Below are 16,720 nucleotides of genomic sequence, written 5' to 3' on the forward strand. Positions count from 1 at the left end.
TACATGCTTCAAATTTAAAGCACTTTGAGCTGCATTCTGTGTATGAAAGGTGCTATACAAATAAAGCTTTATTATTATTATTATTATGATAAACAAGGGTATGGCAGGTATGCATTCAACCTATTTTAGTGCAACCTTGGTGGATCTGTTTTTGTGATGAACTTTGTTTTTTTCCAAAAACATGGTGTATGTGTGTGTCTGTGTGTGGTGAGACAGAGATGATCAGTCCATAATATAGTGGCCTCTCGTTCGGTCTTAATGGGCACGTTCCATATTTTCACTTCAGTTAAGTAGATCCAGTGTTTTCAGTTTTTGCCTGACTAAGATCTTCTGATGTTAAGAATATATTAGTCTTGTCTACTTGTGTGTTATTCAATTTTTACCCTTTCCCTCAGAAGTTTCACTCTGCCTCATACTGTAATATTAGCCTGAAGATTCCAGACCCTGGTAATCTAGAAAGATTAAGGTTCTAGCCACAAATAATGTAATGGCCCAACTCGAGGGGCAACACCAAGCGTGCATTTGAAAATCTCACTGCACGCAATTGGATAACACAATACGACCAATGTTTACTGACTGATTCCGGACTTCAACGCAATTGGATAACAATACGACTGTCACCTGTTTAGCTCGCCTCTGGCCCGCCTACTGTATATCAGATACACCAATGTGATTGGCTCCCCCGTGATACAAGTGGCAAAAGTAACGTGCATCATTATTGCCAGAGTTTCTCGCAGAGACCATTCAAATTGTGCTCTTGCGAGAACTCTGGAGTTTCCAGGGTACTGTAATATGATATTCAGTGGATATTGATATATACAGTATTAACACATTATATACAGTGTGGCCCCAAACAAAGAAGATTACAAAATTAAACTTGCAGCCTAAAATTACATCAGGGTTATGTTACAGGTGTGTTCAACCGCCGTCTGTTTTCTGCGGCAGGTTTGTGAGATAAAGATTACTCCACAAGCTCTTATCCAGCATCTATATGAACACACTCATTCCTGTGGCTATCCCTGAACCTTAGGTTCCCGTGGGCAGCCCGTGACGTAGACAGATATACAGATAGATACAGAGTACTCAGCAGTCCCTTATCTGTTGTTTTCCATGGCCAAGAAGACACACGAGGCTGAGCTAATCCTGGGAAACATTGTCAAAAATTAACCACAATGGCTGCTGGGAAAACAAAAAAAAGGGGGGGGGGGGGGCGAAAAAAAAGGTACAAAAGACCCAGAGTTGCTTGCGGTCCGGTTCACTCCCACTTCTGACAGCCATGGGGAAGGTGTTCCAATTCAGTCAGACGGTGGTGGTGGTGGGGATCGTACTGGGGGCTGCGTCTGTTGCATCCATCATTGGCCTCGCTGTGGTCTACTCCCAGGAGTTGGCTAAGAACGCTGAGCCAACAGTGGAGGCCACCACCACGCCCGCTTCCACCACCACGCCCGCTTCCACCACCACGCCGACACCGTCTAACGAGCTCTGGGACCAGTACCGGCTACCAGACACTCTTAAGCCATACGAATACAACATCACCCTGTGGCCTCACTTGACAAAGAATGCAGATGGCTTGTACATCTTCACTGGACACTCTACTGTGGACTTTGAGTGCGTGAAGGAGACAGACCTGATCCTCATTCACTCCAACAAACTCAACTTGACCAAGTCCAGCGGGCATCACGCAACTCTGACTGGACTTGGTGGTGCAGTTGCACCAACTATCAAGACCACATGGCTCCAGGAGACAACAGAGTACCTGGTCGTCCAGCTCAACAGCAAACTAGAGCCAGGAAAGTCTTACCAACTCTACACCAGCTTCACTGGTGAACTTGCTGATGACCTGGGAGGATTTTACAGGAGTGAATACTATGAGGGAACAGAGTTGAAGTAAGTAAAATTGCATTGGTATTTTGAGGTATACCGAGTTATTGAACAGATATAATGCCGAGGGGCCAACAATTAGTAAAAAAAAGTACATATAAATCTGGATCTTAAAAGACCAAAATCATCTTTTATGGAATGACAGTGGTAAAGTGAAAATAAATTCTCCAGTTTGAATCACAAGTGAGAAAGAGCTGCAGTTGCTCTAGATAACGTGTGTCTCAAAACTGATACAAACTGAAATAAAATGAATGTTTCAGAGTTATTGCCACAACTCAGATGCAACCGACTGATGCTAGGAAAGCCTTTCCCTGCTTTGACGAGCCGGCCTTGAAAGCTATCTTTTACATGACTCTCATCCACGATCGCAAAACTGTAGCCCTCTTCAACGGCATGGAGATTGGTGAGTTTGTCAAGCCACAGCTTTATGGTAATTCAATCAATAACAAGTCTTAAACCTAAAAGAATTTGAAAAATGAATGGCAACAACAGACCAGAAATCATCTCATGTTCGCATGAAGCTTGATGCACCCCAGAATTATTTTTTGTGACAATGCCCTTGCATAGCTCTATGTTGCTCTATGTTAGTACTCTACACATGTCATGCCAATAAGAGACATTCAAATAAATTAAATGAATATCTTTGATAAATCTGCGTTAACCAAGGTTATTTCTTGATCAACTCCCACCAGGTATACTGTAGCTACTCATACTCATCACTACTTTGCTTATGGACCCTTTCAACAATAAAAACAAAAACAATGCTTGAACGTTCTATTTGGGCCCCAATCTACTTCCTCTGCATTAAGATAACATATGGAATGTTAAAACGGAAGCCTTGTGGGGCCAACTATGATGTTGATAATGGAACTCTCCTGAAAGGGTCCATATTGAACGTGCACTGAAAAGACCTCAGGGCAGGAGTCACCTTATCTGTTGCTCTGGTGTTACCTTGACCATGTTGAAATGGTCAATGGTAGTTAGAGATTACTGAACCAGTGAAAGATCCAGCGATAGCTTGTGCATGTTTATGGTAGCTGTGTTGCTTAATGCAGTTTAAAGTACAGTGGACGAAAATATATCAGTCCACATTTTATATTTGATACAATGTATCCATATCTGAGCAGATTTGTCTTCACTGAGCTGCAATATGAATCACTCAGCTGTCACATGACATTTTGGCCTTAAACAAAACCACATAAAGAGCTGTTGTTTGAAACTACAGGACATTTCTTCACTGTGTCTCTATGTGTTGTCCACTTTCATGCTATAAATGTAACGTTGTTGTTGTTGTTGTTGTTGTTGTTGTTGTTGTTGTTGTTGTTGTTGTTCATTAGCTACTGTCAACACAACAATGGAAGAAGTGGAGGTGTCTGTAACCACATTTGAACCGACGCCGATAATGTCCACCTACCTGCTGGCCTTTGTTGTTTGTGAATTTGACTTCATCAGGACTCCAGCAGCAGCAGAAGTCTTGGTAATGTCCTTTTCCCTATCTCCCTCTGCCCTCTTGGGGTTAATGATGTCAAATGACACTCCAGGCTCCAAAGTGGCTAAATGCTTCCACCTACCAGCTTGTCTGTGTACTGCAGTTTTATAACCTGAGGCATTGCATTCATCCAGTCATGCCTTCCTTCCTGACAAAGAAAGTCATATTAGACTAAGCTCTGGTAGACTGTGAACATGGGCTTACCAAGAGATGTAGCTAAAAGTGTCAAAAAAATACTAAATACATTGACATTTTAGCATTAGTTCAAACTTTGGATCATTTTCAAGATATCAAGATCATTCCCTGCCAGATCAAATGCATTAAAAAAAATGTAACTAAAAAATTGTAAAAAACAGTAGCCTACATGTAATTAACAGTAATTAGCATAACACTTTTCCACTCGCAGATCCGCATCTGGGCTCGTCCACAGGCCATTGCTGAGGGCCAGGGAGACTATGCCCTGAACAAGACAGGCCCCATCCTGGACTTCTTTGTGAGATACTACAATGCTACCTATCCACTGAAGAAATCAGGTGAGAGGTTCAGAAAATGTTCCAACCCCACAGGACTTTGGAACCTTTTAACAAGAAATTCTATAAGGTTCTAAAATTCCATGACATTCTTCAGAATGTTCACTGGTCACACCAGCTGAAGGTGTTCCCTGGATGCTGGTGAGGTAACTAGAGCTGAAACAGAGGAGCTTAGAGAGGTGATGTTTGCTGAAAAAGGTCAAAAAGTTGTACGTATGGTCACTTTCTGTAACCTCAGTTGTCCAATGTATCAGAGAAGAAGAGAGACACAGCTCACTGACTAAATGCCTCTGCCACCAGGAACCACTGACCATACTACAAAAACAGAGAAACTATGTAAAAGTCACTAAACATATTCCCATCTCTCTCTCAAGCTCTCTTTCACGTTATACTGTCCTGACTCTCCTGGTCTCATTCTCTCTCCTTCTCCCACCTCAAAGATCAGATCGCTCTTCCTGATTTCAGTGCAGGGGCCATGGAGAACTGGGGACTGATCACCTACAGAGAGACAGCCCTTCTGTATGACCCCAAGATGTCCTCCAACGATGACAAGGAGTGGGTGGCTACAGTCATAGCCCATGAGCTGGCTCATATGGTAAGAATGACTGAGGCGGCAAGGAGGGGGACGTCATTATTATTTGTCACTTTGCTCATTCCAGACACAGAAGTTTAACCACAATGGTCTGGACAGTAGTCTTACGTTGTTAGGATGTTTCTTGTTTTTTTTTTCTTCTGATTAATCTAATCTTATCAGCAGCTCTGTGTGCAGCTGAAACACATTTCACAGACTTGCGTTAATATGAATGACTGTGTATGTTTACATCATATGTCTGCAGTGGTTTGGGAACCTGGTTACAATGAAATGGTGGAATGACCTGTGGCTGAACGAAGGCTTTGCCACCTACGTCTCCTTTCTGGGAGCTGACAAGGCTGAGCCAGATTGGAAAGTTGTACGTCTTTGTGGTTATCAATATGTTTAATCACACTTATTGCATTCACATCTAGAAAACTAAAATAGACACTTGAAACAGCTATTACAGTGAACTGAGTTTCTGTAATGGTGTTCGTTAAAACAAGTCCATTGGTTAGTTATTTTCAAGTAAACTGTCAGAGAAAACTGTTAGTTTTACCCTCTATAAAAAAGACATAATCATATTGAATTCTGTTAGTGACAGATTTATCATCCCCATATTCCATTACTATGTTTCTACTCTGCAGAGAGACCTGTTTGTGTTGACTGTCCATGGGGTGTTTGGCGTGGATGCTCTGGCCTCCTCCCACCCTCTCTCCTACTCTGAGAAAGAGATCAACACGCCAGCCCAAATCAGCGAACTCTTTGACTCCATCACCTACAGTAAGGTAGGCCACTGACTAAATCACCTACAGTAAGGCTACTGACTAAATCAGTAAGGTAGGCTATGGCTACATCAGCTAAATCACCTATAAGGTAGGCTACTGACTAAATAACCTATAGTAAGGATGACTATGGCTACATTTGCTAAATCATCTACTGTAAGGTAGGCTACTGACTAAATCACCTACAGTAAGGTAGGCCACTGACTAAATCACCTAGAGTAAGGTAGGCTACTGACTAAATCACCTAGAGTAAGGTAGGCTACTGACTAAATCACCTACAGTAAGGTAGGCTACTGACTAAATCACCTAGAGTAAGGTAGGCTACTGACTAAATCACCTACAGTAAGGTAGGCTACTGACTAAATCACCTAGAGTAAGGTAGGCTACTGACTAAATCAGCTACAGTAAGGACGGCTATGGCTACATCAGCTACAGTAATAGACCACTGACACCATACTGACTGCATCACATAAAGCACAGCAGCTATTCTTTCTGTTCTTTCTTGGCCTCTGGTCTCAGTTTTACGAGCTTTATACTTTATAGCTTTCAAATACATTGTCTTAATATGTTACTATTCTGTCACTAGAAGTAACATAATAAACTGTGTATTAGGAGTGTATAAATTCCCTATTTTCATTCATACTATGTACCAGTAACCTTTGATCAAGACCAGTTGCTAAGGCATTACCAATAATAAATGATCTATTGACTAGGAATAGGAAATTCCTAGTCTAATTATTAATGACTTATTACATGTACCATTATACTTAATGCAGACCTTATTGAGCACTCATGGTATTAATGCCTAACATTAAATCAACATTCCTAAACTAAAATGTTACCTCGAGAGTACAGGCTTTGGCTAGCGTCTGCTAAGTCTTAGCGTCCGCTAAATCTTACGCTTACCAGTTAGCGTCCGCTTACCAGTTGTGTTCCCTTAACTGAAGTGTCACCAGTCTCACACTGGAGACACTGCTGTATAGCTCAGAAAACATAAATGAAATGTGAGACCGTATTGGACGCGGAGGATTTGCCTTCGCTTTACCTTAAAAGCAGAACTCTCCTACCCACCACACATCTCCACAGCTGGGTGCGTGCGTCTGGTCCGATTTCTCTGTGGAGGCACCAGACACATAGCCTGGTCCTTACCGCCTGTGACTACATTTCTCTTTGTCATACAGTCTGGCACAATGTAATAGGAATCTGTCTCCGTAATGGGCGGATGCTTATTTTGAGGTTTAAAATCATTCAAGTTCCCTTAACCAATCAGCAACGTTTGGTAATGACGTATGCTGTGCACCAGAGTTCAGGCTCTTACACCTACCACACACACACACACACACACACACACACACACAGCATTCGGTCTCCCCAGTCTCTCCATTACTAACGGGACCATCTGATAAATCAAACTTTTCCCAAAGCCAGTTGGAAGGAGAGCTACAACGTCCTTGCCTTTTATAAAATTGACAAGACAAGCCTCTTGTTCTTGCTTTAATTGCGTGATGCTCTTGAGAGTTGAGACAACTTCGCGGATAGCTTCTAGCGTCTCTTCCTCCGTCGCCATTGTTGCTATGCTGTTGAACTACAAGCTTCGCTGGACTACAAGCAACTTGGCAGGCGAGTTCTGCGTTATCACTCAACTGTTTGCTGAATGGCTCGGCTACACACGAGCCATATGATGTGGGTTGGGCCAGACTACGTGCGAGACCAAAATCAAATTTTGGGCGGAAGTAGGATGGTAACGGCCAGGCTACCAGACACACCCACCCACTTCTGTTTTCTGAGCTATTGGGTTATAGTTACTGAAAGCCGACTGTACCCCCCCCCCCTACCCTTGCACACTTACATGCGTCTTAAAAGTGGCTACAAGTGGTAAAGAAGAAATAGAGAAGCTGTGAGACTGCTTTTGTTGTTCTGCTTTTGTTTATGCTATGGCTGGGTGGGTATAATCCCTCTCTGTCTCTCTCTCTCTCTCTCTCTCACTTTCAATTCAATTCAATTCGAGTGTGCTTTATTAGCATGATAAATATTGTTGTATTGCATTGCAAAAGCATTTTAAACATGTAAACACAAGGTTTACATAGAGAATGTTTGGATATATGGCAAATAGATATGTATCCAAGATTAACTTTCTTTCTCTCTCTCTGTGCTCTCTCTGTTTGTGTGTGTGTGTGTGTCTACGTGTCAGGGTGCGTCAGTGTTGAGGATGCTGTCTGAGTTTCTGACGGAGGCTGTCTTTTCTAAGGGTCTCAGTGTAAGTCTGGAGCGAAGTCCTCTTTCTAATCAAATCTGAACATTTCACTGATACAACCCTAGTGTTTTGTAACAAGTATTTTGATGATTTAACCATTGCACAAAATGTGTTAAACGCTACTTCAATTAAGAATTTGAAACTCTCGCCCCACAGACTTACTTGAATGAGTTCAAGTATAGCAACACAGTGTACACAGACCTCTGGAAGCATCTACAAGCCGTAAGCTAACATGCACATGCTCTGGCTTTATGTTGATGTTTGTCATTTTTATGTAAAAGGTACACCAAAGGTGTCTGGAGTAGTTTCTATCACTGATTCCTATTTTGTTCATTCCCAAGGCGGTGGAACAGACTCCGCTTGTGCAACTCCCGTACACCATCGAAGAGATCATGAACCGTTGGATCCTCCAGATGGGCTTCCCTGTCGTCACTATAGATACCTCAACAGGGACCATCAGCCAGAAGCACTTCCTGACTGACCCTGAGTCAGTGGTTGACAGACCGTCCATTTACAAGTAAGATTACTGATCCCATGACACATCAGGTGTCAACCTGACACAGATTCTGACACAGACTCATTTCACACAACGAACACAATGAAACAGTAAACTTTAAACTAAAAATACAGCAAGATTTCATCCGGCATATTATAAAGTCTAGGTATGGAGTCACCGTTGTTTAATATGTTGCTCCAGGGGACTTCCTGAAATCAAACTTTTTTATTTATTTATTTTTATTTCAGCTATGAGTGGTTTGTGCCCATAACATGGACAAAGAATGGAGTTCAACAGGATCCTAAATGGCTTACCACCAAGACAAGTACATTAATTGTTATATATGCTTTCAAATAATCTTTTGCTATGTTTGTAATACATGTGTGCATTTACATTAGTTGTGTTTTCATTGTCCTTATGTTCATGTGATTCATGTACACAATATTTTTACTCATCGAATAACATTCAACTTTAATTATCATTCCAAATATGATGGATACTATAAAACTGTAGCCTACAGTATAAAATGATTGACTTCACACAATTGCAGCTGATTATGCACCAATGAAGACCACTGAGTGGGTCCTTGCAAACCTCAATGTTACTGGATTCTACAGGGTCAACTATGACCTGCCAAACTGGGAACGCCTTCTGACTCAACTAAACACCAACCCTAGGGTACAAGCAAAGTTTTATAGTTTACCGAGCAACACATAAATACTATATAAAGTATATACAGTATATATAATAGTATTTGTGTTGTAGATGTACTGTATATAAACATCTAAATATTTATATATTTATATATTTCTAATCACTGTGCACTGGTTTACGTATATGAGCATGCAAAATGGATTTATTTGGTCAGTTTATGATATTTCATCTGCATCTGCATTTCATCAGACTCCCTGTAAGCGTGTGTATGTTGTCCATGACACTGAAGTACTCTGTGGGTGTCGCTGTTTGTATTGCATTAACACACTGCTGGTGTCCTATGCAGGTTATTCCAGTAATCAACAGGGCACAAATTGTGGATGATGCATTCAATCTTGCCAGGTAGTCTACATTCTTCTCTCTTATTGCCTAATTTTCTGCAACATAAATGCAAACCAACAACTTCAATAATTATCCAACTGTGCTGTATCTTTTAGGGCTAAGATTGTGGACACTGTCCTGGCTCTGAGGACCACTGAGTACCTGTCCAAGGAGACAGAGTACTTGCCGTGGCAGGCCACTGTGCGCAGTCTGGATTACTATTTCCTTATGTTTGATCGCACAGAGGTGTACGGGGTCATGCAGGTTAGTGTTTGGAGACACTAACTAGTGTTTGTCAAGGGATTTTAAAATTATGTTTTTCTGTGGAATTGACCTGAAAACTTAATAGACTGTTATCTACTACTAATATTACTACTACTGTCTTAACAGATTGCTATCTTGTCTTATCAGATGAAGAGTTGGTGATTTAAGTCAAAGTGACAAGCCATGTTATTACAAAGTGACTAAACATTATTAATGTCCTCTACATCTTTCAGAAATATCTGAAAAAACAAGTGACACCCCTTTTTGAACACTTTAAGAACATTACTGCAGACTGGACAAGCATCCCCACTGGACACTCTGATCAGTAAGCAGTTTCTTTGTTTTATTTCAAGATGAGCACAGAACATTGAATGCTGTTTACTTTATATCCACTGCTACAAAAAGGGTCCTGCCTGATGCCCATTTTTTGTCGATACCCCAATTATTCATTCATAATATTTGGTTACACTTTATTTGACAGTATCGACATACAGTAAGAGTGACATGACACTGTCATGAACGTGTCATAAACAAGTCATAAACGTTTATGACATACAGTAACGCTTCTGTTACTAAGTGACCCAAGTTAGGGTTGGGATTAGGGTTAATGCGTCATGACAGTGTCATGTCACTCTTATGTCGATACTGTCAAATAAAGTGTTGAGACTTGCCCTGAGATGTTATCAAACTTATAATGTTACTGTTATTGTTACATGTTCCAGTGATACAAGGATACAAGGATACAAGGAAGTTTATTGTCACATGCATATAGTTACTGGAAGTAAGAAATGCAGTGAAATTATGTCTGGTGTCAGCCTATTTGTGCATTAATGGGGGGGGGGGGGGTAAAAAGTGCAGTAGAAGAGGGGTTTAGTAGATTAAGTGGCAAGGGCTGCATAAAAAAAGGTGGGGGAGGATTGGGATTGGGTGGGGGGCACCAACAAGGAGCACCCAAGAGCAACAGGGGCAAGGAAAAACTCCCTTACCAAGGAAGAAACCTTGGGCAGATCCACGGCTCAAGGGGCTAACCCAACTGCCAGGGGTCTTGGTGTGTGTGTTGGGGGGATGACAGGGGAGATGGGATAGTGTGCTGTGTATGTGGGGAGAGGGCAGTGTGCAATATGTGTGTTGGAGAAGCTTCCTCATGAGACAATGTGCTGTGTATTGGGGGGGGGGGGGGGGGGGGCAGTGTGCTGTAAGTATGTTGGGGATGTGTGTTGGAGAAGCTTCCTGATGAAATAATGTGCTGTGTGATTTTAGAACTACTAAGGGGCCCTGTAGGGACAACGCAAAGTGGATGGCCTAACAATATCATTTGTATTCATAACTGTGCATTTATGCATTTGACAGGTACAACCAGGTGATTGCCATCTCTCTAGCCTGTAAAGTTGGAGTGGAGGGCTGCTCTGATCTAACCCTCGCCTGGTTCAAGGAGTGGATGAAAGACCCCAAAAACTACTTGTGAGTGAGGTTGATGTTCAATGTGAACCCTGTACCGATTTCAGATAGACATAGGAGAGGGGTTAAACTCCTAGTGCCATAGGTAGGGGATTTCACACAGCGGCCAATCAACAACTAAGCCTATTTACCATCAAAAACAAAACAATCATCAAAGCAACTTTTTTGGGCAAAAACAACCCCATCACCAACAAAACAGCCTTTGTGAACATTCCACTAGGGTTATCAAGCAGGTGCTTAAATCATACATTTAACCAGTATAGGCTACTGTGCTTTTGTATCTCGGGAAAATGAAAATAATGGCATCTAAAATGAGTGTGAACATACAGTAGGCTACACTACACTGTGAGTTTAGGCTCACAGGATATCGTCAGGCAAAAGCATTTGAAACACTTACTCTAGCTACATTAAGACTATTTACAGTACATGTTCAATAGGGATGCACGATATATCGGCGGCCGATATATTATTAGCCGATAAGTGAAAAAATTAAAATATTATTACCGGTCCGATAACAGAATTCTGGCCGATAATTTGAGCCGATATTTTTTAAAGTCCTAATTTAGGCCTACGTAAGGTCCGTCTGGCTACACTGAGCTAGCCTACTTGAGCTTGGTTGGCTATACTTTTTCCTCAATATAATGTCAGCGGTGTGAATGTATTTCACCACTCTAACAAAATCTGTGGATATGCGTTCATTTGGGAATCTGTGCATCTCAAAATCCTCTCGTGAATGATCCGCCATTTAACCTTAACAGAGCGGAGCTCAGCCCCATCTAGAGCCGTCTTGTGCTGGTGTGTTTGCACTTTACCGCACTGGTCGGGTAAACAAATAAACAAACTCGTTAGTGGGACGAGTACATAAGTAGGCCTAGTTCTAAGTTGTGTTTTAGTATTATATTTGCATTACTTTAGGTTGGGTTTTGTATTATTACCTAGAAATATGCTAACCATTCGTGCTTCAGTTCCAGGCAGGTCATCATAATAAGTTATTAAAACCTTTGGGGCTAACGCCTTTCATTTCTGCTGCGGCAGGTTGTGCGCAACAGAGTGGACGGACATAAGATACAGTCTGAGGAGTTGCAGCTTTATTCAGTGACCCGCAGTTGAAGCTAAACCTAAGTTTCCCTCACAAACTCTGATTTGGTCGCTATACTGTAGCTTATTCCAAGCTGAGCCGTTTATGAGCGTTTAGTCCTAAATTAAAACATTCAAACTCTCTAGCCACTCACTCGCAATTCACTGACGTCAGGTTCACTTAATGGAGCCACACATACTTTAGGGCTAGGCTACTGTTATGTTGTTGACTGCCGTACTATTGAGGACTATGAGTTCTGTCAGAGAATGTCTAATAAGGGGAGAACCTTCACTCTCGGAACTCTTCCGGTGTGGTACTGCATCTAGGGGCGCTCGCGGGCGAGTCCAGAATGAATGGAGGTCTATGGAGCTGTACCCCTCAAAATCCACTTTTCTCGGGATATAATTTTTTTTCAAGTAATTTGAATATTGTATTAGAAAGAGGAGGCAAAGACAATACACTTGGTTGAGTATTATATTTTTTAAAGTCACTTAATTGTTCTAAAAAGCCTTTCAAACGTGTCAATGACGTCATTCATTAGCATGATCATAGCATAGCATAGCATCAATGCTAGCGTGTTATGGGCAACAACGACCCAACCTGTAAGAAAACGAAAGGACATGACTCCCGTATTATTTCACTTTTGATTGATAATCCATATCCATTTTGCGAAAAATAAAATAAATTCTGAGGGTTTCAGTTGTTAAATAGGTGAAAACAATAAATGTAGCCATGTAGCTCCATAGGACCCCATGTATTTTGGGCTCGCCCGCGATCGCCATCTAGGTGAACTCTGGTGAACTGCAGCCAAATTCGGTTTGTATGGGATTAATAGAGTGGGGAGGCTCTCCGTAGACGGGCTCTGGTTCTGTCCATCATTTGGTGGTAGGTAAAATTACTGTAAAATTATCGTATCGGTATCGGCCACAACAAACCAATAAATATCGGTTATCGTTATCGGCCCTAAAATTCCATATCGGTGCATCTCTAATGTTCAATATTGTTTATACATTCTGTTGATTCATGACTGCAGCTCTAAGAGTTAACAACGTTAACAAGCAACAGAAAATTCACCCGGGTGTCTTACCAGGCCTAAAGCAGCAGCTGTACTCAGATGCTTTGTTTACTTGTTTGTTTGTGCATTTTGAACCCAGCCCACCCTAAACCATCTGATGTTTATAGATGCCTTGTTTACTTGTTTGTTTGTGCATCTAGGGTCCAGCCCACCCTAAAGCAGCTGATGTTAGTTTACTTGTCTGTTTGTGCATCTAGGATCCAGTCCACCCTGAAGCAGCTGATGTTTATAGATGCCTTGTTTACTTGTTTGTTTGTGCATCTAGGATCCAGTCCACCCTGAAGCAGCACAGACACTTTGTTTACTTGTGTGTGTTTGTTCCTCTAGCATCCACCCCAACCTGAAGCAGACGGTGTACTGTAACGGCATTGCTGCCGGAGGTGTGGACGAGTGGGACTTCGCCTGGGAGATGTTTAAGAACTCGTCCAATGCCGCTGAGGCCGACAAACTGCTCTATGCCCTCTCCTGCACTAAAGTGCCATGGCTGCTCAACAGGTGTGTGTGTGTGTGTGTGGTGTGTGTGTGTGTGGTGTGTGTGTGCGTGCGTGTCAAAGAGAATGTGTTTTATTGAAGACCTTAAATGGAACTAGATGCATGGCTGATTATATGACAACATACTGTAGATTTCTTACAGATACTTTGGTTGATTTTAAGTGTGATTTACAATTAGACTTACCTCATCTTTGATAAGCAACATTTTGATTGGTTGCTTTGAAACTGATAGAAGTGACTAAATGATTGTGATTGGTTGTCTAGGTACCTCCAGTACTCTCTGGACCCTAATATGGTGCGCAAACAGGACGCTACTTTCTCCATCATCTACATTGCTGACAATGTGATTGGTCAGCCTCTGGCCTGGGACTTCATCCGAGCCAACTGGAAGTTCATTTTCAATGAGTGAGTAGAAGAGCTGATCGAGTGCTTGGCCTTGAACAAGCTCTTGAGGCATTCAAATACGCTATCGTCTGCTCCTTTAGTTTGCCAGGACATGGTCCTTGTATTGCCCCCACGGATAAGTCAGTGTAACCCCCTCACTCACACACCCACACCTACACACACACGAACACCTACTGTACACATACACACAAACAGCTACTGTACACACACACACACAAACACACACAGCTTCATTCAGCCTCCCATAGATCAATTTCTCAAACAAATGCAAAAGCAAGTTCTCAAAACAAATGTAGTCTTGATGTCCCTTACAGTGGATGTTTACTTGCTTGCTCATGTTTTGATTGTGGTTCACCTTGGTGTGTTTGTCTCTCATTCCTCAGCTATGGAGGTGGTGGACTGTCCTTCTCCAGGCTGATCACTGGGGCCACAGAGAGATTTTCCACTGAGTTTGAGCTCAACCAGGTACAGTATGTCAGCTGCAGGCCACCATAACAGAGTATAGGGGTCAAAGAGGATTTTTTTCCAGGGCCAGGGACCTGGATGGTCCAGAACTACCCATAGTCATCTAGAAGGTTTGGAATTTAGGGCGTTAAATTCTATAAGCAAGTGAAGATAGCACCTAAGTGGCCTAAATGAGAAGGCATTCTGTTTATTGATGGCCAACAGTTCTGTAAATGGACATACTGTACCTTTGACTATCACTTCATTCATGTGCAGTTGGCAGTTGTTTATGTGTTATGAGTATAACATTGGAATTTCCCCTAGGGATCAATAAAGTATCTATCTATCTATCTATCTATCTATCTATCTATCTATTTCCACTCTGGTGTTTTGCAGCTAGTAATCATTCCGCATATTGTATAGAATTGTCCAATGCAAACATTCCATTAATTGAAATCGAGAGAGCAGCGATCGATTAAATAGGCTATACAAGTTAGCCTACGGTATGCAGAAGCACATAGATAGATAGATAGATAGATAGATAGATAGATACTTTATTGATCCCCAAGGGGAAATCAAGGTCTCAGTAGCATACACACATCACACACAACATTCACTAACAGCAGAAAAAGTAATTAAAAGTATATAATATAAAAAACACAACAAGCAATAAGGACAGTAGAAGATAAGAATATACTAAAATACAAATTATACTAAATAACACTAAATCAATGGGAACAACTAAAACAATGGGAAACACCACGGCTAAGATTAGGAACTATTTTTATGGGCGGAGGATGAACGAACACAAATCAAAATAAACAATAGAAAACACAATTTTGGATCTTTAAACTGAATTAGTTGGTAATGGGGACTTCATACTCAGGGGTCCTTCCTTTCCTCTGCACCACAGACATGCCATCACAAGTCACTTCCCTGTTTTGTTCTCCTCCAACCACAGCTGCTCAGCTTCAAGGCAGAACACGCTGAGACTGGCTTCGGCTCGGCCACCATCGCCCTGGACCAGTCAATAGAGAAGACGAAAGCCAACATCAAATGGGTAGCGGAGAATAAGAAGAAGGTGAACCAGTGGTTGTCTTCTGCAGCAGGACAACCGTGAATGACAAGCAACACATGTACAGATCGGCAACATCAAAGGCTGGGAGAGATCTCAACACCAGTTTAATCGGTGTTGATTGGTTGGATGTTAGACAAATGGCTTTATGAAGCAGCCAAGCACTGCATCATTTAATGTTAAATGATAACACTGTAATTAGGGGTTATAATTAGGGGTATAATTTCAATCGATTTTATATCGAAATCAATCAAAATTATATCTTAATCTCGAACTTCGAACTCAAAAGTAGAATCGAGGATTTGGAGAATCGTGACACCCCTAACTGTAATATACCATGACACCAGCACTTTTGAGATCTGTAAGATATTTATATTTGTTCAAGTTTACATTCAGTGAAGGTTTATGGACATGATGCAGTGGCCTGCTAATGGTTATCTTTATGAGATTTACACATCTGATACTAAAGTATATATTTAACATGGTTTGGTAGAGATGTAAATGTGCTTTTGGTACCTATATTTTTTGATCAATAAAACACTGTATAGATTTAATACTGACCAGAACGTGTTTATTTGTTTGTTTTTTTAATTGTGCACACACAAAATATCAAGAAAATGATTTGGTAACCATACCAAATGCTGTATTACAAAGCATAACCACATTATTTTCATAAACAGTTATTCATACAGCCATATAATGATTGATGTCAGTCTATATAACTATTAATTATATTATATAACTATTAATACATAGACATGCCTGCACTAATGTGTTTGTGACTGACCCTCCTAATGCATATGCATGAAAAGTGGAAAAGTGCAAATTGCCATTCTCAGCTCCTGCGACAGGCAGTCCGCGGTTTTATCTAAGTGCGGCCTGCTGCGTCCGAGCAAAGATTCTAGAAGCCCAACGCAACTCCAAAAAGGAGGACAAATGAGTGTTCGGCTTGAGGCTGCACCGGACAGGGCATTTAAAATCCGGACTATCAGGCCTAAATCCTGATGTATGGCCACCCTAACCCAACACGTTCCTCATTTTAAATGTATTATTAATTATTTTTCAAGAAGTAAATTCAGCCAGATCTGTCAAGTAGTCTCAAATCTTTCATCACTGGTATGAGTGCGCTTGAGCATATTGCCATGCCCTTTCTTCAGAAATGAAATATCAGCACTTCTGAGAATGGGTGACATGGTGCAACAGGAACCTGCCTATGCCTATGTTCCCATGTGGCTATGGCTACCAAAATATTTATAATGATGTCTTTACAACTGGTAATCCCTTGAAACTCTTGGATAACATTAACATTAGGCTACCCTAATCATTCTCCATGATGCATTGATCACTGATGAACGTGAACTTGAACACTTATTTGACTTCTACCCAAA

The 16,720-nt window shown here is 41.4% G+C and overlaps 1 protein-coding gene across 1 annotated transcript; it reads left to right on the plus strand.

Moving 5' to 3' along the window:
• Positions 1-1,247: 1,247 nt before the first annotated feature.
• LOC121694228 (aminopeptidase N-like) lies at positions 1,248-15,886 on the plus strand. The gene is made up of 20 exons (XM_042074259.1): positions 1,248-1,887; positions 2,142-2,284; positions 3,219-3,358; positions 3,777-3,903; positions 4,341-4,495; positions 4,737-4,850; positions 5,119-5,259; positions 7,448-7,513; positions 7,667-7,732; positions 7,852-8,027; positions 8,255-8,331; positions 8,557-8,684; positions 9,007-9,062; positions 9,158-9,305; positions 9,539-9,630; positions 10,656-10,766; positions 13,244-13,411; positions 13,673-13,813; positions 14,197-14,278; positions 15,219-15,886. The coding sequence occupies exons 1-20, from the start codon at positions 1,277-1,279 to the stop codon at positions 15,375-15,377; spliced, it is 2,901 nt and encodes a 966-aa protein (XP_041930193.1). The 5' UTR covers positions 1,248-1,276; the 3' UTR covers positions 15,378-15,886.
• Positions 15,887-16,720: the final 834 nt, after the last annotated feature.

Source organism: Alosa sapidissima, chromosome 20 (genome assembly GCF_018492685.1).
Source record: "Alosa sapidissima isolate fAloSap1 chromosome 20, fAloSap1.pri, whole genome shotgun sequence".
Lineage (NCBI taxonomy): Eukaryota > Metazoa > Chordata > Actinopteri > Clupeiformes > Clupeidae > Alosa > Alosa sapidissima.

Excerpts from the sequence above, each read along its gene's own strand:
- LOC121694228 (XM_042074259.1), top strand. The coding sequence starts at position 1,277 with ATGGGGAAGGTGTTCCAATTCAGTCAGACGGTGGTGGTGGTGGGGATC. Across the intron at positions 4,851-5,118 it reads CTGAGCCAGATTGGAAAGTT|AGAGACCTGTTTGTGTTGAC; the intron begins GTACGTCTTTGT and ends TCTACTCTGCAG. Across the intron at positions 7,514-7,666 it reads TCTTTTCTAAGGGTCTCAGT|ACTTACTTGAATGAGTTCAA; the intron begins GTAAGTCTGGAG and ends CTCGCCCCACAG.